The sequence below is a fragment of the Castanea sativa genome, chromosome 1 (genome assembly GCF_040712315.1).
Source record: "Castanea sativa cultivar Marrone di Chiusa Pesio chromosome 1, ASM4071231v1".
NCBI classification, from domain to species: Eukaryota; Viridiplantae; Streptophyta; class Magnoliopsida; order Fagales; family Fagaceae; genus Castanea; species Castanea sativa.
The window spans coordinates 2,576,991-2,600,905 of NC_134013.1; the positions used below are offsets into that span (position 1 = coordinate 2,576,991).

Genomic DNA, 23,915 nt, shown 5'->3' on the forward strand with positions numbered 1-23,915 from the left:
GTTAGCAAAAGAGTAAACGTACTAACGTCTCGTTCTGAATGCTGATAGTCCTCATACACCCCTACCCTTCCAAAAATCTAACCAACCAACCGATCCCTAAGCTCTCTTTTCCTCTCTCTCTCTCTCTCTCTCTCTTTTCTCTGTTCTCACTGCCCAACCCCACAACTTATAAGAAAAAGAAACACTATATTATATTTTATATATATATTAATACTATAATATAATTTTTAAAAACAACAACAACGACAACGAAAGCCGCAGAATAATAACACTGTTGGGCTACACTACAGTTTCCTTGTCTCTCGGCAATATTAATCTTTCTTTCTCTCTCTCTCTCTCTCTCTCTCTCTTTCCTTTCACTTTGAGCTCTGCTTTGCTTTGTTCTCGCTGTCTCAGCTTGGAAGTGAAGCCCAAGGAAGAGAGGTGGAGTGGCAGAGTAGTAAAAATGGAGAGAAAGCAAGGGTTCTTTTCGGCACTGAAGGATGAAGTGGTGCGAGGACTATCTCCGGCGAGGTCAAGAGGGAAGTCTCCGGCGAGGTCGAGAAGTGGGTCCCCCATGTCCAGCTTACTAAGACGACGTAGCAGCAGTAAAACCCAGCAGGCCCACTACTACGTGGCGCAACCGGAGCCGTTGATTGGGAGATCCGGGAGTTTGAGGCCCACGGAGGCCTTATCACCGTTGAAAGAAGGACCCGACGGAACGGACGGCCAGGATGGGAGGATGGAAGGCAGGTGGGCCCATTGGATGAAGAAAAGCCAGCTGTCAAGATCTCCTTCAGTCACGTGCTCATCCTCTTCTTCCTCGAACTACAGCAGCAGCAACAGCAACAACAACAATAGTAACAGTAACAGCAACAAACGGTCGGATCTGAGGTTGTTACTTGGTGTCTTGGGTGCGCCGCTTGCTCCGGTGCACGTTAGCACTGTTGACCCTTTGCCTCACCTTAGCATCAAAGACACCCCAATCGTTAGTACTTTTATTTATTCTTATTATTAGTTCCTATCTAAAATCTTTGATATATGGCATTTATTTACTAGATAGTATTAAAGTTTTAAGGGTTATTTTTAATTTTGGATTCTCTGGGACCAAGTACTTTGGTATTTTTTTTTTTCGATAATTAAAAGGGTTTTGGAATGTTTTTAGAATTAATTTTTTTGACCCACTAGCAAAATTGATTTCGTGAAACTTTTAATATATATATCGTTGTAACTTTTTTTTTATTAAATGGTTTAGTCAAGGTAGGTGAGACTTGAGAGTGTAACTTGTAAGTTTACTTTCATTTCACGCATGCTGGATCGTTATCGGTTTTATGCTTACATATTTTGTTGTGATTATGTTATGTCAAAATTCTTTAAAATTGATTTGTTAATTTTTAACCTCTTTTTTTATAATAAAAATTGTAAAATTTTATTTAGTTTTTAATGAAGTCTGCTGTTTGATGATTGAGGACAATATTGTTGAACCACAAATGTTTTTGATTCGAGTAAAACTTAGGCGCTGTAGCTTGGATTCCCAATTGAATTTACAACAAATAAAATGTTATCTTTTCTGAGAACAATTAAGTTATTTTATTGGTCGATGCAACTGTATGGTTGAATTTAAGTGAGACTATAGCTAAGTTCTACCCTTTGATTCAAATATGAAGGATTGGATTCATATGAAATCCTGAACAAGTAGGATGAATGTTTTTGAGGCATTTTCCTTTCTAGAGTTATCATTCTTGTGAGGGAGAAAAGCCGGGTTATTTGTTGGTTTTTTCTGTAAAGCCTGCTACTTGATTCAGCTTTAGATAGGTGTGCTTAAACGTGATTTTGTGGGGGTGACTTTGCAGGAAAGTTCATCTGCCCAGTATATATTGCAGCAGTATACGGCAGCATCTGGAGGGCAAAAGCTTCAAAATGGTATTCACAATGCTTATGCAATGGGAAAGGTGAGGATGATAGCTTCTGAATTTGAGACGGCTAACAGAGTAAGGAGCCGGAATTCATCCAAAGCTGCAGAGTCGGGTGGGTTTGTCCTGTGGCAGATGAATCCCGACATGTGGTATGTGGAGCTTGCACTTGGCGGCAGCAAGGTTCATGCTGGTTGCAATGGGAAACTTGTGTGGAGGCACACACCTTGGCTTGGTGCACATGCTGCTAAAGGGCCTGTTAGACCCTTGCGCCGAGCCCTTCAGGTGAACCTGCTTGTGCTTAATTATTAATTGTTCTTTTTTGTTTCCTTAGTGTGCAATTAGACGAACAGTCTTCTGATTTTGCCTATTTGCAGAAAGTTAGTTAAAGTATATTTGTACTTAGAAAAATGAAGGTTTTAAAAAGTTGTACATAAACAAATGAGCTAAAATGTTAAAAGAAAAAGCTGTTAACGAAGTGCTTCATGCCATATGCCACATTGGTACTTGATGATGACAATTGTGTGCCTTATTGTTTTCAGGGACTTGACCCCAGAACCACTGCAAGTATGTTTACCAATGCAAGATGTACTGGAGAGAAGAAGGTCAATGGAGAGGATTGTTTCATCCTCAAGCTTTGCGCGGATCCTGTGACATTGAAAGCAAGGAGTGAAGGGCCAGCAGAGATCATAAGACACGTCTTGTTTGGATACTTCAGCCAGAAAACAGGACTCCTTGTGCACTTGGAAGACTCCCATTTGACCCGCATTCAGAACAATGGAGGGGATGCGGTGTATTGGGAGACCACAATCAATTCCTTCCTTGATGATTATAGGTCTGTTGAGGGAGTAATGATTGCTCACTCGGGTCGTTCAGTTGTAACCCTTTTCAGGTTTGGAGAAACAGCAATGAGCCACACTAAAACTAGGATGGAAGAAGCATGGACAATTGAGGAAGTGGCTTTCAATGTCCCGGGCCTTTCGATGGACTGTTTCATTCCTCCTGCTGAAATAAGATTTGCTTCTATGAGTGAAGCCTGTGAACTTCCTCAGGGTCAGAGAGTAAACACTGTTGTGGCAGCTGCAGCTTATCGTGCCAAAGTTGCTGCGCTTGAGAATTCCCATGACGGCAATGTTAATAATATAATTTGGAAAACAGATGTTTAGGAAAGAGGGAGGTCTGTTGGAAAATATCACAGGGCTAGCTCGGTATCTAGTTTCACTTGACTGACAAATTAGAAAGTAGTTTGGTAAGGTAATAGCAGGGTTGTTTGCAGATTTTCGGCATGGGAACAGTGCCTCTTCAAATTTGTAAATACAGCACAATCATTCACAAGCATTCTCAGTTGCCTGAGTGATTTTTTCTATCTCTCAATGAAGAATCTTATTATGGAGTCCAGGACTTGGGATTTTGGTGGATGAATTGAGCAAAGGGAGGTGTGTTTCCCATTTACTTTCTATACATGTTCTGAAAACAGGACATCTGAGGTTCATTTTCAAGTCTTGAGTCTTGTAAGATTTTCTTGAGTGCATTCGACTGTGATACTTCAAGATCAATTAGGATTCCTGTAAAATTTCTTCCGTGAAGGCATTTAACATTATGCATAGCCATTTAACATTATGGCTTTTTAAATATTGAGTACTATGTCGTGAATCATGAACGTGTAACATATTAGTGCAGCATTTCTTGTTTCCTATTTGTTTATGATAGAATTTGAATGTATGCTGTGCAGTGTGCACCATGTAGTTAGAGAATTTAAACCAAAAGACCTCTCTTATCAGCATATTTAAACCAAAAGACCTCTTTGAATTTGAACGTATGCTGTGCTTATGGACATTGACAGTTGACACTGACAGTTTGACCACTGGTAAACATGTCATTGTTTACCTTGAAGTTGTAAGAGCACCGGTATTCATTATATCAATTTTTCATATTTTATCATTTAAAAAATCATTTTATCAATTATACAATACTATTTTTCACTACACCCAACATCCAATATTCTATTTTCCTATTCTACTAATTAAAATAATATATTTACGCATTAAAATATATAACTAAGTCCTCTCAGAGAAACCCTATTGCAAAAAAGAAAAACCTAGAAATCCACCTTGCCACCACCACACCACCGTCTAGCAACCACCACCACAACCAAACTCACCACCAACAACAACCACAAGAAACAACCACCAAGAGGGAAAGAAACACAAAAAATTACCAAAAACCACCACCACCAATCGAGGAAATTGCCAAGAAATCCATTAAACATACCCAACAAACCCAAGTCAATCCACCACCCATTGATACACCACCTCTGCACCAACCTGACTTGCCATATCTGCCTCCACATCAAACCCATGAGCGCCACCAACCCATTAGACCCACGATCCACGACGAGCTTGGCACCACCCTGAGACCCACGGTAGTTTAGTCACGGTGAGCACGACACCACCCCGATCCACCACCACGGCACCACCCCGATCTGCCACATCGAACCATGAGCTCCACCAAATATGAGACCCACGGAGGCTTGATTCAAGGGAAAATAGAGAAAAAAAAGAAAAGAAAGGGAAGACAGGGACGAGAGAGGGGGAAATATTGAATGAGAGAATGAACTGCAAAAGAAGAAAGAAAAAAAGAGAGAGGAGATGAGAGTACCGGTGAGAGAGTGAGGAGATAAAGCAAACAGTAACAAGAATAAAATATTAATATTTGGTTTTACAATTGAGCTACAGTGCATTCTAAATGTACAATGACACTGTAGCTCAATTGTATTTTCTTTTTACAATAATTGCATTTTACTCCTTTCAATGGAGTTGACGTTTTGGACCTGGATTGTATAATAAGCTTACATTTGCAATTTTCCATCTTCGTTGCTGATGCTCTAAACATGAGCTTTCACTTCTCTAAAGCCTTTCTAGTAACGCTGTTTCATTATTTAGAAATACGCTGGTAAAAAAATGTGTAATATTGTTTAAACACTGAAAATTGTTATTTAAACAACAGTTACAAAGGGTAATTTCGGTGTATTTCCTATCCAAACATTATTTTAACATTGCATTTTAATTCTGATTGTGCCAAATTTTACTGGTTAGCACGCCTGCAATCTTTTCTGGACGTAAAATGTAAAAAATGCTAATAATTTCTTCTTCTTTTTAAATTTTAAAAATTATACTTTTTTAGTTGAACACCAACATTAACTTACTAATTATAGATTATGACAGCATGCTATTGCTGCTAAAAAGCCGTTACGAGAAAGCAAATTGTGTATGATTAAAATTGTTGAACACTAATTAAAATGCTGACGCTGAGAAGCTCATTATCATTAAGCCTTTCTCCTTGTTCACATTGCGTCATTATGTTGTACAACAAACCTTTCAGAGTTCAGACCGCTCCTGTCTTGCTTTTTTCATTTTTCTTTTTGGTAGTGAATCACACCACACAAGACTCTTGAGCATCATAATCATTTAATAAATAATATATATATATATATATATATATATATACACACACACACACTTATAATTTTATTTCTTTTCATCAACACTCATAAAAAAAAATTTATTTTGATACGGGCCGATTAGTATACACCAAAAAAGAGATAGAAAAAAAAATCATGCCAAACTTTTACTTCATTTCTATTTTTTTTTAAATGAAGAAATAAAAAACAAAGAAATTATTTCACAAATGGAAAATCCCAAGATACACATGGTGATTTATATGTTTTTTTTTTGTTACTTTACTTGAGTAAAATAATATGGCTCATTAATATTTTCTTGGGGGTAGTTCTTCTTTAAATTGGATCTCTTCGTTACATGGTTGTTAATAAAATTATTCATATGTTTTACATCTCACTAGTAGCAAACTCACGTGATGCATGAGATAATGTAATATTTATTTTATAAAAATATGATGTAAATTTTGTAGGTTAAATAGTGAATGTGTTATTTAAAAGTATTTTCTATTTTTATAAGTTTTATGTAAAGAAACATATAATGTATTTTACATTTAATATATATATATATGAAATAAAGTTTTTTTGATAAAAGATTTAAATTACATAATTATAATATTATTTTTTATAAATAGAATAGATGCTATTAAAAGTTAAAAAAAAAAAAAAATCTACTACAATCGGGTGATTAATTTGAACAAATCCAAGAATATTAAAAAAAAAAATGTGCACCCTCATTCCATAGAACACATATAGCATGTTATGTTTAAATTATTATTTAAAGCCCAATTAATAAAAAATGGACAGAATGGACTGAAGTAGTCTGAACGGAACAAATTAAACTGAAGTAGATTGAAATAAACCGAATGGACCGAATTAGACTGAATGGACTGAAGTGAACTTAATGGGCTGGAATGGACCAAATTTGACCTAAATGGACCGAAATAGACCAAATGGGTTGACTATGCCAATAGTGTTTTTTTTTTAAAATCGTACTTATCAAAAAATTATTAGTGGAGATTCAATTCAATAAGTGAGGAATAAATCTATATAAGTGTTTTTTGAATTAAATAATTTAGAGGTTTTTTTTAATAAAAAAAAAGAAAGGGAAAGACCTATATAAGCGTTAGACACATTTAAGTAGAAGACGAACAGGCTTCACGCCGTGTAGATGCAGTGCACTGCGTATCATCGTGTTTAACACGAACACAAAAGTTCACTTACGTTACGTCGGTTACGATTCATAATCCGAATAGTCTCGTACGATTCTATATATATACTAACCTTTGAGCACGTGCTAAAAAAAAACCAATCAATCATGGGAAGAGGAAGAGGAATAGGAATAAGAGTGGAAGATACTGCCCATCAAAGAAGAAGATGGGGAATAGGAGATGGGAGGAGTTGAACCAAGACTGCTTGGTTGAAGTGCTTAGAAAATTAGACATTGAATCCTTGTTAATCAACATTCCTTTGGTGTGTAAGTCTTGGTACAAAGCCTCTTTAGACCCCAAGTGTTGGAAGTGCCTTAATTTTCATGAACTCGCATCTTCACCTTATCTACGCCCACCTTACGATTCACCTTTCTTCGATGACTTCAACATTCTAAACGGGAACAATGACTTAGCCAATGCGTTCATAAAATTTGTGGTTGATCGCAGTCAAAGATGTGCCACTACGCTTGTGATTGCTGGCTTCTTCACTCAACAGTCCTTGGAATATGTCTCCCAAGAGTAATATCTTTTTTCCTTATGTTCATGCTTTTTTTTTCCTATCTCTTTTAATAAATATAGTAGCCTCTAATTCACATATGTTTAAATGATCTTCTTTTCACTAAATTGAAATGCAAAACTTGAAGACAATTCCTTAATACTATGTATTATATCTTAGGTTTTCAATTGAATTCAACTTCATGGTTATTATGTTATTTTTCAAGAAAAATTGAACTCAACTATGTGGTTGTATTGATTAAAATTTATGCTTTCTATTACTTGAGAAAATGTTGAACTTAATTTAATAGCTTAAATTTTAATAAACAACTTACTCTGTACTTAACTTTCACATAAGTTGTACTTCCGCATTTAAACACTGTGTTTTAGACTATTAGTTTAATGGAATTGGATTTTTTTTTTTTTAAATTTAGTTTTTCTCAACTATTTTATAAAATATTTTTATTTTGAGAATGTTGCAATATTATTTGAGAGTGTATGTGGGGTTCTTACTGGGGTAGAATTTGATGACAATTTTTAAATATCTCAATTTACCTTAATGTTCTTAGTTTATCTTATTGTTAAATCTGTTTCAATTAAATAATAGGATTACATTTATTTTAAAATCTGTTTCAATTGATGCGTGTGTTTATATATTGAAATGCACTCTTTTTTTTTTTTTTTTTCAATAACCATATTCTCTAAGATTAAAAATTATTAGCAGGTGCCCAGAATTGCCTTAATATACCGATGGAGTTTATGTTTGGGGAGGAGGGGCAGCATCTCTCTAAATTTATGGGCAGTTGGGTGAATTTAGAGTTGTTATCTATTGAAATTTGCTATTATCTTAATCAGATTTTGACCCCAATCAGCACTCATTGCCATAAGTTTCAGGCGTTATGTTGCCGTGAAATCCAAATTAGAGATGAAGATGCAATGGCCATAGTCAAATTAGAACAAAAAGTCAAGTACTTGAGATTAAGTAGTTGTCGTTTGTCCCGTCAGAATGTTGTGATGATTTTAAAGGGCTGCAGACACCTTGAGCTCTTGATTATGAGGTACTGCAGTGGATTTAATGTAGATGATGAGATATTGAAACTTGCTTCTCATATCAAGACTTTTGATTATCAAGGAACCTATGCTTGAAGATTGTTGTTGATGAAGACCTGTGTGCAGGCACTTGAAGACGTGGATTACTTCTAGTTTGTACCAACCAACAATTTGTTTTTGTTTTTGCTGTTGTTTTTTCCCCCTTAATTATGGTTTATGGTAATGTTTGTTAATTTGGTTGTTGTATGTTGCTATCTCTATTTAGTTACTATTGTTTAATTATCACCATCAATATATCATGTTTATTAAATTTTTGATCTCAAAATCTTACAATTCTACCATCTAATAAATGGCTCAAAATGATTCAATAGTTTGAGTAAAATCTTAATTATGTATGAATAGAATAGCTAATAGTAATCTAGTATCACAGTGCTACATTATTATTTGTAATTTCAGAGGTTTTTGAACTTTAACGTTGCTCAATCTTACAATATGATCTTGTTGATCATTCCTCTGATTTTATGTAGGATCCTAATTTTAACAACCTTATAGTATATAACGCGTTCTATGGGATATCAAGGTTGTCTAGACTCTAGAGTAGTTCTCCATTTAATATGTTTCTTATTCATTCTGACAACAATTGTATTTGCTTTATTGATCCTTCTGTCATTTGTTGTTCTTCCAAAAAGAGGTTTATTATGGAATTAATTATCCTTTCTGTCTAATAAAGTAGAAACAGAAGATGACACAACATAGCCTTTAGGAAAAAGATTGTGGAAATTGGGTGCCCTAGTGAATGCTAAGTATGTCCCTGTTAGCATATAAATTTGTTTTACACGTTCTGTGTCATGCCAAATCTATTTAAATGTGTTTCACTTTTTGAAATACTTTACAAGATGGAGTGCTTGGCAATTTGGAAGAATTCATTGATCCTTTAGCACCACTATGATAGCAAGTGATAAGGTCAAGTTTGCATAATGCAAAAGTAACATGTTTTCTAGGCAGTATTTGTAGACTTACCTTTCTTCTTTATAAAGTCTAATTTATAATCAAGAATTATGAAGTAGTCAAAAGTTGGAACAGTATAGTTGAAACATTTGATCAACTTTCTCTAGTTTTGGTATTGCTGCAATTGTCTCTTAGTAGCTTTGCACATTTAGTTTTTTCTTCTTGTTAACATGTAGCATATTTTGCACACGATTATATATATAGATTTATATATAATTAGTATTGCTCTTGATAGTGGCTTTACTGGAATCATCAATTATCTTTAATTCAATCAGGGTCTCATAGGTCAATTGTTTTACACATATGGACATGTTATACAGACACTTTGTACCAAAAAAAAACATAGATGCCATTCAGAACATTCATATATGTTTCTCTATTGTGCTGAAAAATACATAAATTTCATTCAGACTAAGAAAATTCCTATTTGTACACTTTTCTTAAGCTTGTAAACGTGTGAAGGCCACCGATGCTAAGCTTGGATTCTTTTCATTCATGCTAAGACAACAAGTCTAGGTAATGCATAAACTCTCTCCCAGTTTTCTATCACAAACCTGCTAAAATAATCCTATTCATGTGGTGTAGAGAAGAAAAATGCTTTCTTGTATGCTGCTTGTTGCTGTTTCCTTTACTATTGCAGACTAATCTGTGAAATATAATAATTTGTTTTTATTTTTACAGAATAGCGTATGCTATTTGCACATAAAGATGTTTACTTCTTATACTAATAAAACATTTATGTTTTTAGCCAATAGTTAACTCTGTGGTATTGTTGATTCTCTCAATGGAGAGTATCTGGGTTCAAACTTCCACTCCTCCACTTGTAAACCAAAGAAAAAAAAAAAGAAGTTCCAGAAATTAGAATCACTGTTGTACAACATCCTGGAGCCTAGGCCAATATTGTTGAGATAGCTAGCAGATTCTTCTTGGTATTTGGTATAACTATGCTAATCAATTGAAGTTTCCTCGTACACGAATACTTTTAAAGGATACAAGGACTTTGTCTTTTGCTGGATAGAAGGATATAAGGAATTTAATCAAACTAAATAAGCCTTTAATTAGCTTCATAGTTTGCTGTGTTCTGATAGCGTATCTAGTCTTCATCATTATAAGCTTAGAAACAGACAGCAATTTTCCACGCCAATTGTACTTAAAGGCTATAAAATACAACAGTACGCATCCTAGTACAAGATATTCAAATAGGAGCTTAAACACCATAAAACATCAGGATAAAATACTATCAACAGGGCCAAATCCAATGGTTTTAAGGCATAGGGTTATTCTTTAATCCCAATTACCAGTACTACACAAGGATTAAAACGTGTAAAAACCAGATTTTCATGCTTTTATCTATATATAGGACATTATAAGGTATAGCCGCTTCTTGAGACCTACACCAATTGTACTTATACTGATTTTTAATTTGTTTTTAGAATTGGATTCTAGGGTTCTTCCTTATGGTGCTTAATATTTATATGGGGTAAAAGTTGAAGCATGTTGAAGGGACCACATGTAGTTTCTGTAATTTAGAGAGACAATTTCCCATATCTAAGCTGTGGTCCCTCGCAACTTTCTGCAGCAAGCCCATATGTGCACAATAGATTTAAGATATAACATTATCATAACTTGGAAGTGGAAGAATCACAGGGAATTGTGGGCTATATAATTAATCTTTGACATATGACATCCATATCTGATCATCCTTATTCTATTTGAAAAAGAGTAATGTTTTCTTCTTTTTTTCCTAATGTGAATATGAGTAATGCTACATAGGTAAAACTTAATCACATTTTCTTAAATCTCATACTTTAAGTTTTCTAATTAAATTGAATCATGTGATTTATTAGTCAGTACAATTAATAACCAATGAATCACATGGTTGAATTTAAATGTTCTTGAGGAATATATTGTTGTTTTTGTCGCATTGGTCAATACAACATGTGGTCATGAAATTCTATCTAAATTGTGTCCATGTTAAAAAAGGCCTAACAAATGGATATGTTAATGTTTTAAACATAAAACAAAGAAAAATACTAAAGATATTACTACATAACCTTTACAGACTGTTGTATATTTATATTGTTGATGGGGTACTAACCACATTCATTGTCACTTTATAGTTCATAGTAAAAGAGATAGAACCTAAAGCATTGCCCTTTGAAAATTACAGCTCATATATAAGAGTAATGAATATACCAAAAAGTTACTGTTTAAATTAACAAAGCATTTGAAGAGATATAGGAGTAGCATGCAATAGAGCTGTTGACAAAGAAGCTTAAACGAAAATCTAGAGTAGACAACATCATGACAATTGTACATAGATATCCGGAAGTTTTGTCCTCGCATGAATTGATATCTTTGTAATTTTTAGGAGGTTCAAAGATTTTTCCTTGCTTACGTGATCCCTTTAAAAGACAACGATGCACTTCAACAAGAGATATGATGTCCAGCGACGAGAATGAGAAAAAGTAGAAGCAGCAAAGTGCTAAAGTGATTGTTTAGAAAACAAATTTAAACTTAGTATAATGTGGAGGTCTAAACCCTAGCAAGCAAGGTGAAAGGTGTGGACCACTTGCTTTCTGATGTGGGAATCACTTGCAAAGAAGAGAAAAGAATATAAATATTATAAAAAAAATATTATAATTACAACCAATGCAAGAAAAAGAAGACCCTAAAAACGTAGAATTAAACCAGATAATATGAAAACAGTAAGTTTTAGATGGGCTTAATTATCTGTTTTTTCACTGTGTCCTGTGAAGCATTGAGCATTACATTATATATTCAGAGTGACTAGCTAATATCATCTTATTATTACGAAGACATGAAAAATCTATCAGCTAGTGCTAAATATGCATGTTCAACTTTGCAGCTTAAAATGCAGCTTAAAGTACTTGGAAATTTGGAATGCACAGAGTGAAACAATCAAACAAATTCTGTACTTTTTCTGCAGAACTGAAAATATAAGTGAAAACTGCCAAATACTTAATTCATTAAAAGAAAAGAAAAGTGAATTAGCTAGTTAGATTTCTTCTTTAAAATTTGAAGCCCTCGTGACTATTGGTCTTTCATGATCAAGCACGTAAACAAATGCAGCAAAGTACAGTTTGAGTCAGAACTAGCATAATTCACCCTTTCACTTCCTGGCAGCAATACAAAACTGTTAACCTAACCTTTTTTGAAAAAAATTGGCGTAATTTCAAATATAGAAGTTGCTTCAAGAGTTTTAGACTAGAGAAACAGAGAAACCAACTTTTCTTGGGCAGCTAGCTGCAACTACACCAGTCAATCGGCCACTCCCACATCCACTTTCCAAAACTTTCTTTTTCTCATTATATATCCACAAATGGCTTACATAACTTGTGATTAGTACATAACAAAAGTGGTTCACGGGTGGATAAAGTAAAAATAATGTTAGTTCCAATCATATTAAACCATGTTAAGTGTTATGAACAATGTTCTGCTACTAATATTACTTAAATGAGTAATGCTAGAAGTACTACAAATTTTACTGTATAAAATTTACAAATTAATGCATATATATATTAGCTAGTTAAAGCTGAATAAGTAATAATCACAAAAATTTATAATTAATTAAGTTTAATGTAATAAAATTTGTAATAATACTTAAATAAGTAATGTTAGAGATACTACAAATTTTACTACATAAAACTTACAAATTAATGCATATATATTAGCCGGTTGAAGCCTAATAAGTAATAATCACAAAAATTAATAATTAAGTTTAATATAATAAAATTTGTAATAACTTTAAAATTTTCCTAGAATCTCTTTATATAAGCCATTTACCCTAGCCAAATACAAGAACCTAAAAGCAATCTTTGTCAGTTCTATGGATTACCTTAAGAAAAAGAAGATCAACCCCTTCACTACCTCCACCACCCAAACCACTATTGCCAACATGTGTAAGGAGGAGCAGACTTGCACCAATCCATCTTGTTTCTTTTGCACAATGAAAGAGCCAGAACCATCACTCAGGAGAGTTGCGATAGCAAACTTTTTCAAGGAAATGCCTTTCACAGACCACCAAGACCAAGTTTTGGTGCTTAGTGGTCTATGGCATGTGGCTATGACTCACCCTGATGACCCAGAGTTCCCCTCCCTCGGCATCTTCAAGTGCATGGCAAACTTAATCTACAAAGGTATCAATGATAGAAATTGGCTTCTCAAGGACCAAAACATTTATATACCTTATTATGCTGCTCATGTCATTGGTTCTTACACTATGAACAAGGTTGAGTTCGCAGAAATAGCAGTCCAACAAGGTGTCATACCACCATTAATGGAGCTCCTAAGAGGAAAGATCAGCTGGGTTGAGCAAAGGGTTGCGGTTAGAGCACTTGGCCACCTGGCTAGCTATGAGAAAACCTTTGAAGCTGTAGCAAAGTATGAAGAAGAAGTGATCAAGCTAGCTATGAAATTAGCTTGCACTTGCCTAGAAGTGGTGTATGTTAACTTTGTTGGGGTGAAGAATATAAATAAGAGAGTGAAGTATCATTGTGATTTGCTTACTAGAGGTATTGGAGATTCAGAAATGGAGGACAGGAAAGGTGAAGAATGGGCTAGTCAACTTCAGTGTTGGTGTCTATATCTCCTAAATTGCTTTGCTTGCAAAGAGAGGTCTTTGAGTCTCATTTGTAAGCAAGACTTTTTGGGAAAACTGTGTGGCATGTGGGGTGGATTGGTGAATCACTCTTCACCAGCTTGGGTTGGACTTGTTAGAATATTGTGTTATAGTAAAGATGGAAGAAAATACATTGCTGAATCCAAAGAGATTATTGAGAATATCTGTAATCTTTCAAGATCTTCAGATGATTGGCAGTACATGGGCATAGATTGTCTACTATTACTTCTCAATGACCAAAATACCAGGTACAAAGTTTTTGAGATAATTGCTTTGTTTGTTATTGATTTGGTTGAACTTGGAAGCCTTGGCGATAGGCCAAACTTGGGTGAAACAATCACAAAAGCACTCCTTTTAGATTACAAACAAAGTAAAGTTAAGTTCAGAAACCAAACAGTCCAAAAAGCTTTGCAAGATGTCTGGAATTTGAAAGTGGAGAGGAGGAAGAAAGAGAAACTAATGAGTGAAGAAAAACTTGAAGAGAAAAGGGTTTTAGTGTGTCTGATTAAACAAGAAGCAAACCATATGTTTTGGTTAGGTGAAATAGAAGAAGCTTTAGCTAAGTACACTGAAGCATTAGACCTATGCCCATTAAAGTCAAGGAAAGAAAGAATGGTGCTATATAGTAATAGAGCTCAGTGTCATTTGCTACTTAGAGATCCAGATTGTGCTATTAGTGACTCAACTCGTGCTCTTTGCTTAGCCACTCCAGCCAATTCTCATAGCAAAAGTCTTTGGAGAAGATCACAAGCTTATGACATGAAAGCGTTAGCCAAAGAGAGCTTGATGGATTGCATAATGTTCATCAATGGTTGCATTAAGTCTGGCGTGACCAAGCGCGTGAAGATCCCATACTATGCCGCGCGTATGATCAGTAAACAGATGGATGCCACGTGGCTATTCGCCGCTGCCCGGTCAAAGACAACGGGCAGTCAAGCTAGAAAAGTCAAAGAATCGGACGGTGACTATGAGTGCAACAATGACGAGCAACAGCGCTGTGAAATGATGAGGGTGATGATGGAGAACAAGGATTTCCTATCTGGTAAGTAAAAGTTTTTTTTTTTTAGTTTAATCATTCATATAAATATATAGTACAAATTAAATTTGTGTGATTAATTTGAATTTCAAATAGGGTTTTCCACGTTTTACCCATTACATCATGGCGTGCCCAAAGTTTGTGTAACTTTTTAGCGTGTGATATGCAAACTGCAAAATGTCAATCACTTTTTGATGGTAACTTTTGCAGGTTTGTCCACCATTATTGAAGAGCCTCTGCTCGTAAAAGAAGTGAATAGGAGAAAAGTGGAAAGGGCTAGAAGGAGATCAAAGAAAGCTGTTATAGCTCGATCCATGTAGGTCCAGTGGGCCAAGTTGGAGCAAATATACGGTGTGTCGCATCAGATTCATCATATATATGTAACATGTGATGAGCCTCATTTTGATAATATATATATATATATATATATATATATATATATATATTTTTTTTTTTACCATTACTTGTATCCTAAATGCTTGTAAAAGACTGCGAAATTTTCAATCTGGGTCAATTAGTTTGATCCATAGTCGCACTTGGAAGCAATTTACAGGATGAGTATGGTATTTTTGAAGTAAATATGTGCACGTTTATTTATTAATTTAATTTTAATTTCTCTGCAAACTGAGCATATAATTAGATAAATTTTTAGGATTAGGGTTTCTCAAGAACATTTCCTGAAGTTCTTTTTTGTCTTTTGATGTAATTTTAGGTCACAAACTAAGAGTTATAGTGTTATACATATTTGTGTGTGTGTCAATGTGATTTTTTTTTTTTTTTTGTTATAGGTTTTATCACTTTTGTGATTACGTTGGCTTTAATTGTAGATTGAAGGCAGGAGCGGCTCAAACGTTAGGCTATTTAAGCAAATGACTTAAGGCCTCTAAATTGAAGAAGACCCATAATATAGAAAATATTTTTTCTATTTATCTTATAATATTTCCCAAAAATTATAATAAAAAAGTAAGACCACTCACTTTAAAAGGAAAAAAGAAAGAAGATATAGTCTATTAGCCAATAAAATGTTTTGTGTAAAGGTTGTAATTAAGGCCCAAAAATTTAATAAAAATTATTTTAAAATATTGCACTCTTTTTTTGATATTCAACACTTCATTAATATGTTTTACTATATTTGTGTGTTTGTGGTAGTTTATGAGTGAAAAAAAGAAAAAAATTCTAAAAATTTTACTCTTGCTTTCTCTCTCTATCAAAATTAAAATTAGAAGTAGTAGTTTTCAAGACGGATTCACTGTTGAAAGTCCATTGTTCAATAACTGAAGACAAAAATTGCCAAGAGAGATAGTGCCCATTTAAAATATGCTATTTATTTTGATACTGATTGTTTTGATATTTTTTGAATTAAAAGTTTTAAAATACATTTTATAATTATATGAAATTATCCAATTAATGTACTAAATTATATAAAAATGTTGGATTCTTTTTTCTAATTCATGTATTGCTTATAAAATATTAAGTTATAATATACATTTTACATTTGCGTATGACCCAAAAATGTGTTAAGTCAGCCCTAGACTAAGCTCTTTGGATTGTGAATTTGAGTAGGGTATGAAAAGAATCTTTTTAAAGCTGAATTTATGTATTTAATAAAGAAAATATCGTTTAGATTTTACAGGTTTTTAAAATTTTTTATTTTTTATTTAAAATACTCCATGCATATGAAAAATGCCATAAATTGAATTTTTTTTCGTATTTATAAAAAAATACTTAAATTATTGTAGATTTTAGTTAGCTCAATTGGAAAATCTCTTACCTTCGAATAAGAAATTTAGGGTTCAAATTTTGCTTATATTAAAAACTAATTGACTTATTAACCTAGCAATAAAATGTAATAATCATAAACATTTGAAATTCTATCGTATTCATACAAAAGAAAGAAAGAAAAATGCATATTATGCATTGCCTAATTTATTTATGGAAAGTGGGGTGTCCCCTGGCCTAAACCACAGGCCTCCAAGCTGGGTTTAATAAAAAGGGCGTAGAGGACCTTCGAGATTATATTGTCTTGTTCTTTAATACTATAAAAAGGCTGCCCACTGAGTCAGTTTAGGCCCTTTTTTTTCTATCTTTATAGTTCTTGTCTTCTTTTAAGTCCCGACCAGGCTCTAGCTAGCTAGCTCTAGCTAGTTCTTGGGAAAGATCTTGGGCTTGAAATTAGTCACGTTTATGGATGAGAATGTTATGATGCACATTGATATCAGTCCTGACCAATTGATGAGGAAAAAAGAAAGAGACCAAAAGGCAAAGCTAGTAGTTCGATGACCGATCCGAATGAGATGCAAAACATTACTTGAAAAGAAAACAGAGAGGATCATGGAGCTCTCCCCATCTCTCTCTCGAGAAGAACAAGAAGAGTTGGGGCGTAGCAACAAGAAAGTTAAAGATGTTAGGTATGCAGGGTTCCAAGAGGGTATAGACTCGAGATCTTCATCTCCAAGTCGTGGTCAAGGGGCATGGAGCAGGGCCATATCCTTCAAGGATAAGCTTGTTGGTGAAATACTTGGTGCTTTCACACAGGCCTTTAATTTTGGTGATTGTATGGATGACGAAGACGACTTAGATGAGGAAGTTAAGGTGCTCCGTGAAGGATTAGCGGCTGTCAAGTTCTCTAAAGAATTCAAGCAGTATATTCATACGCCATGGTCCAAAGCACTCATCGTTAAGGTCTATGGGAGAACGATTGGATTCAGTTTTTTACACAGTAGACTTCTATCCATGTGGAAACCTGCTAGTAGGATGGATTGTGTGGATTTGGGGCATGGTTTCTTCCTTGTGAGGCTGTCATTGAAAGAAGAATATGAAAATATCCTCAGGAAGGGTCCTTGATTTATTGGTGAGCATTTCCTCTCCATAAGGCCATGGGAGCCGAATTTTTGACTTGCATCAGTGAGTGTTACTTCGATAGCAGTATGGGTAAGACTCAATGAACTCCCAATTGAGTATTACAATGTGGAAGCTCTTCTCCAGATTGGGAACTCCATTGGTAATGTTCTAAGAATAGATACTCATACTGTCTCGGAAGCTAGAGGAAAATTTGCTAGACTTTGTGTTCATATAGATATTAATAAGCCTTTAATCACAGCAATATTAATTGGAAATTTTGACAACTCGTGTGTTATGAGGGCATCCAAAAGTTGTGCTTCTCTTGTGGAAGCATGGGTCACCAGAGGGAAACTTGCCCGTACACGATCTGCCATGGTTCTTAGGTGCGTGAGGTAGAAACTGTGGCTGCTAAGGACAAAGCAGAGCAGCCACGCGATGAGCATGGCTTGGATGATGCCAAATTGGGTGTGGGGTCCACCAAAGGCGTACAAGAGGATGTGCAAGAGGGACACAGGACTCTAAGTACGGGTCATGGGTAGTGGTCGGCAGGAAGAAGAATGGGACAAAAACCCAAAGAAGTGGAGGGACCCTCCCTGGAGTTGCCAATAGTTACTTAAGGCAGAAGCAGGGAATTCATGAATATGGAGGTAATGCTATTTTGGGCCGTGATAAGGTGGAGTCCAACATAGGGCCTAGTAAAGAGGCCAGACGGAAACTAAATCCTCCAAGAAAAGTTAACAAAGCCCAATTGGTGAGCTCCCTTCAAACCATAAGGACTGACACTCATAAACCCCCACGGATGCAAGCCCAAAGATGTTAGGAATGGAAAAGTTGGATTTTCGGGTTGGAGGTGATGTGAGTTAGCTTAAGCCTAATCATAAAGCTTCGGTAAAGGGCAAGAAGGTCCTTGTGCGTGCCAGGGCATCTCAAGCTTCTTCAATAGGCGCCGTGGAGAGAGAACAGAGTAAGTATAGTGGTGACCAAATGCAACATGGTGGAGATAGTAGCACCATTGTACACTCCCACAAGGAAATTAAGAGTTATACCTGTAGTGGTGATTAAGCGACCCGTGATGGAAAAGGCAAACCAATTTCAAGTGGAGAAACAAAGCTGAATGGTATTTCTCAGCTTCAACTTGCAAGCATGGCCAGGCCAGAAGGGGGCATTACTTTTGGAGGAAAGAGTAGTGGAAATTGCAGAGATGGTGATAGCAGAAATTTGTGCAAACCTGACGCAAAGCTTGGGATGGGTCAACAGCTAGCTAAGGAGGGCATGGAAGTGGAGTTTTCAGTTGACAACAGGGGGAGTATAGAATGGAGGAATGCTATTGACAGAGTTGGTGTGGGCAGTGGGGAGGAATCCATGATGGTTGTTCTTGGTGGGTGCGCTGCTGAAGGAGTAGGAGTGGTGGCTGGTATGGGTAACAATGAGTAGGGACTCCACGAAGCAAACTCAAGGCTTTTAGCCAATTTTAAGGTTCAAACTGTTTGTAATGACTCAAGAGCTCGAGATGGGTGTGCTTCAACACAAGTTAATGTTGATTCCAGGTAGGGATGGCCATACCCATTGGGTAATGGATATCCAACCCTACCCGATCCAAATATTTCGGGTAATACCCGGTCCTTAATGGGTAGAGCTTCATCGGGTAGGATATGGATATTACCCGAATTATTCGGGTAGGGTATGGATAATATCCATACCCGACCCGTATTTTAAAAAAAAAAAACCCTAAACCTCTCAAACAGTCTCACTCACGCTCAAACAATCTCTCTGGCTCTCTGCCTCTCCTCTCCTCACCGTCACTCTCTCTCTCTCTCTGTTCTGAGCCAACAAGATTTTGACGGCAAATTTGAAGGGGAGGCCGATGATCAGTCCGCATTGATTTACTTGTTGCTTTCGAAGAAGGATCGGTGGATGGACAAGGTGCTTCTGGAGAATTCGTATTATTTGCACGGGCATTGATCTGCAAGTGTTCAGCTTCTCGGAGCTGAAATCGGCGACCAAAATCAGTTCAGCAGGTCGTTGTTGAACCGTATTTCAGGCAAGCCCAATTTCTTCCTTTTATTTATTATTTTGCACAAATATTTTTCTGGGTCTTTGTTAGATTTTAGGAGTATTTAATGAACAATTATACGTTTTTTTTTTTGTGTATGGTTGCTGAGAAAACAGGAGGAAAATAAAATTGAAGATGTGGGTGGGAAATAAGTGTAGGATTTTAAGTCTGTTGTGTTGAATTCTTTTGTTTTTTAGTATTATTATTGTTGTTACTGTTGTTGGGTTTTTACATACTGTTAATGTTTAGAGTCGAAGACTTTAGCGGTACTCTGGTTTGTCTGATTTTTCTCACAATTTCTTTGTACAGAGACTTAAATAATTTCGAGTGTGAGCATTGGGTTTCTGTTAGTTTGACTGTTAATATGACTTGTTGTTTGTTTGGTTGGTGATAAAACTGATAAAAAGTAATGGGATCATGATAACATGAAGTAAGAACATGAAGTATGGGAAGGAAAGCAATATCATGATAACGCTCTTACTTTTGTTGAGGTTTTACATTTTTAATGATGGATATTTACTCATATCATGAATTTATGCCTGCTGTTATACGATAATGGAACTGAGTTGCTTGAGATTGAATGAATCCATAGTCTCCATCAATGAAATGCTTAGTAATGAATATACAATGGTTGTTGTATGACAATGTATGCAACTCTTAAATACATCAGGTCTTGAAGGCAGGGGGATATGTCAATTAATTGGTTTTTACAATATTACACTATTTTTTAGTTTGAAAAACAAATGATGAAGAACAAACACCAAGAGGCATAGATTATGTCTAAATAGTAAAACTAAGTTAGGAGATATAAGTAACTAAGTTGGAAGTGTGTTTGAGAACCTTAGGATATATAAACTACTAAGTTGTTTACCCATGAGCTCCACATGTGTTGTATGTGGCATGTGATATGAGAGAACATCACCCTTTGATGGGTCCCATAGACCTCACCATGCAACTTAGTAACGTGTGACCGTTAGATGTAGCACTTCTATAGGATTAAAGGAAATGCTTATAATGAACAATTGCATGCTTAAACTTAGGATTTATCCGTTGAGATTGAGAATTGAAAAAATTACTTTCTAATCATTTTCTCTCTCTCTCTCTCTCTCTCTCTCTCTCTCTCTCTCTCTCTCTCTTTGCAGGTGCCTACATGTCTGCCACATCCTCTGCCTCAGAGTCGGCTTTTAGCACTAGCGGGAGATTGTTGAGTCCACACCGTAGCCGTCTTCATCATGATACCTTAGAAGCATTGATGTGTGGGCAAAGTTGGTTATGGAGCGAACTTAAAGGTGTACATGCTACCATTCAAACCGTTCTTGATGATTATGAAGAAAATGAAGTGGAGGAAAGTCATGCCATGGAGCTTTCAGACTAATGGACAGGTATTATTTTCCTTGATTTTGGTCTATGTTTATATATATATTCTACTGTGATGAGAGTGAGCATTGTAAGTGTTTATTTGTCTTTTTTTAGCACCTGTGTTTTTTGTTCTTACTTTAAACAACTTTGGTGATATGGATTCTCATTGAATTTTTTTGTACAAGGGTTTGTTGATTACAAAGCATAATCATGAGGCACGTATGTATTATGTGTACTTAGATACCTCAAAACTAAATCGACCCATGAATGGATCATCTCCATCTCAAAGAAAATGTACAGAAGGCTACAACCTACTGATTATTATAATATAATGTTGTTTTATGACATTTCTTGCATTTTTCATTTAACCATATCAAGGCTTTTTTGTTGGGATCATCTATTTATAACTCTAGACATGTCACTAATTTAGTATAGAATGCTGATGTGACTGGGAGTTGCAGGAATTTCTAGGAAGGAATTTTGTTCGGTCACTTTAAATCATGGGAAATTATGAACAAGAAGTTTAAAAGTAGACTTTTCCTGATGCATAGATTTTGTTTTTGGAAACCTTGATCTACAATGTATGCATGCTATTTTAAGCAACTGTGTGCTCTTTGCTTTATGGCTTTTACATCTGACTGACTTTTTCTGTTTTAATTTTGCAGGCTCCATTCTGTCAGCAGCCACTTACTTTTGATTATTCACAAAATCATTAAGAGCCATTTAGATGGGGATTGCACAACTGATTTACATGCAGATCTTATCATTATACCTTTAGAGTGCTTTGAGATTAGGTTTATTGTTTTTTGAGACTTTGTTACAGACCTTTGATGCAGTTCTAGCTTGTTTGTTTTGTTACTCATATTGGATCTTAATATTAGTAATGGAGTGTAATGATTTTACTCTTAATGAAACCATTGTTCTATTGTAGTGGAATCAAACCTTTTTTTTTTTGGGGATTTTGAGATTATCAATCGATTTTGAGATTATCAATCGATTTATAGTTTACGATATAAATCTATGAACAAAGGAAGTTCTGTTCAGTTTTGTAGTCTTGGATTTCAAATTTTGGATTTAGACATGCACTGTAAAGGAATGCAGCACCTTTTTTTGCTACCAGGTTTTTGTTTTTACTTGCGTTTTTGCTTTAACACCAAAAACAAAATGCAGAAAACGTTTCAGGTGAAACAAATATAGCTTGAATTGCAGAGGAAAGCAGTGACTTTTGCAGTAAAGAAGCAGGCAAATACATAATAATTGGATCAAGATATGCATATTAGCATATAGGTGAATCCTACACAAGATGAATTCTGATGCTAATTTTTTTTAATAATTTTTTATTGATTAGTTTTTTCTTTTTTAAGATAAAGATATTGGTTAGTTTTTAAGTTAAAATGATTCGGGTAAGATTCGGGTAAGTTTCGGGTATGGATATTATTAAAAAAAAAAGGGTTTCGGGTAGGGTATGGATATCCATGGATAATAATTCGGGTAAGATTCGGGTATGGATACTAATGGATATTGATATTCGGGTATCCATGGGTAAAATTTTCGGGTAGGGTATGGATCGGGTATACCCATACCCTACCCATGGCCATCCCTAATTCCAGGGGAGGGACAAGCATGGGTTATGTGGAAGCGAATAGGATGGCTTTGGAGGGAGGGAACGAAGTGGATGCCTCCTGCTGAAGAGTGCTCCACACCTCATCACCAGCTCATTATGAATGTCATAATTTGGAATTGTAGGGACGCGATGAACCCTTCGTTTCAGAGTCATATTCGAGAGTTGGTTCATAATCAAAATCCAGCAATGTTAGTGGTCATGGAAACTAAGGTGGGTGGTGACAAAGCAAGGGAGATAACAGACAGGTTGCCCTTTGATGGCGTCGTTCATACGGACACTATTCGATACGCTGGTGGACTGTGGTTGCTCTGGAACTCAGATAGAGTGGAGGTTACTCTGCTCACGACTACGGAGCAGGAGATTCATGTAACGGTTAAGGTAAGAAATTCAAACTTGGACTGGTTATTTACTGCAGTCTATGCTAGTCCTAGGAATGCTAAAAGATGCATTTTGTGGAATAATCTTAATAAAGTTGCTGAGCTTCATAATATGCCTTGGGTCTTAGCGGGGGATTTTAATGAGCCTTTACAGGCAGAAGATAAGTTTGGGGGAAGGGCTGTTAGTGTAAATAGGTCCTTATTATTTAAGGAGTGTTTAGATAAATGCAACATGATTGACATTGGGTTTTCGGGTCCTCGACTTACATGGACTAATAGAAGGGAAGTTCAAGCTCTTATTCAGGAACGAATTGATAGAGTCTTTGTTAACCCTAGTTGGTGTTTGTTATATCCTGAAGCCAGAGTAGTGCACCTCACTAGGTGTTGTTCGGATCACTGTCTGGTGTCGCTCCAAGTGCTTCCTACCGTACAAAGGCGAGGTAGTAGACCGTTTAAATTTCAGACTTGTTGGCTGTCGAACCCCACTTTTCCCTTTGTGGTTAATCAGGCTTGGAGGCAATCGGTTGCACTTGAAGAGGCTATAAATTAGTTCACAAGGGATGCCACCAATTGGAACAAGATGCAGTTTGGCAATATTTTTACTAGGAAGAAAAGCATCATGGCTAGGCTAAATGGCATTCAGCGTACGTTGGCAATTAGGCCATCCAATTTTCTTTTGAATTTGGAGAATGACCTTCTAAAGGAGTTTGATATAGTGTTGAACCAGGAGGAGGAGCTTTAGGCTCTCAAGTCGAGAGTTAATTGGATGATACAAGGGGACATAAATATTGCTTTTTATCATGTATCAACCTTAGTTAGGAGGAAGAGAAATCAAATTATGGCAATTAAAGATGCAATGGGGGAGTGGTTGTC

General features: G+C 35.7%; 3 protein-coding genes, 1 long non-coding RNA gene and 1 pseudogene across 4 annotated transcripts; all 5 read left to right on the top strand.

Moving 5' to 3' along the window:
* Window positions 1–265: 265 nt before the first annotated feature.
* On the top strand, window positions 266–3,574 carry LOC142620749 (uncharacterized). Its single transcript, XM_075794070.1, has 3 exons — window positions 266–967; window positions 1,833–2,177; window positions 2,435–3,574. Exons 1-3 carry the CDS (start codon window positions 446–448, stop codon window positions 3,056–3,058), a joined length of 1,491 nt encoding a protein of 496 aa, XP_075650185.1. The 5' UTR covers window positions 266–445; the 3' UTR covers window positions 3,059–3,574.
* Window positions 3,575–3,710: 136 nt separating this feature from the next.
* LOC142621635 (F-box protein FBW2-like) lies at window positions 3,711–8,384 on the top strand (annotated as a pseudogene).
* Window positions 8,385–13,054: 4,670 nt separating this feature from the next.
* Window positions 13,055–15,179, top strand: LOC142622889 (uncharacterized). The gene is made up of 2 exons (XM_075796449.1): window positions 13,055–14,794; window positions 14,999–15,179. The coding sequence occupies exons 1-2, from the start codon at window positions 13,081–13,083 to the stop codon at window positions 15,106–15,108; spliced, it is 1,824 nt and encodes a 607-aa protein (XP_075652564.1). The 5' UTR covers window positions 13,055–13,080; the 3' UTR covers window positions 15,109–15,179.
* A 4,193-nt stretch (window positions 15,180–19,372) lies between these two features.
* On the top strand, window positions 19,373–21,992 carry LOC142607835 (uncharacterized). The gene is made up of 3 exons (XR_012839385.1): window positions 19,373–19,670; window positions 20,825–21,064; window positions 21,707–21,992. It is a non-coding gene; the product is annotated as an uncharacterized LOC142607835 (long non-coding RNA).
* A 679-nt stretch (window positions 21,993–22,671) lies between these two features.
* LOC142621645 (uncharacterized) lies at window positions 22,672–23,592 on the top strand. The gene has a single exon (XM_075794957.1). The coding sequence runs from the start codon at window positions 22,672–22,674 to the stop codon at window positions 23,590–23,592; it is 921 nt and encodes a 306-aa protein (XP_075651072.1).
* The last annotated feature ends 323 nt before the right edge of the window (window positions 23,593–23,915 follow it).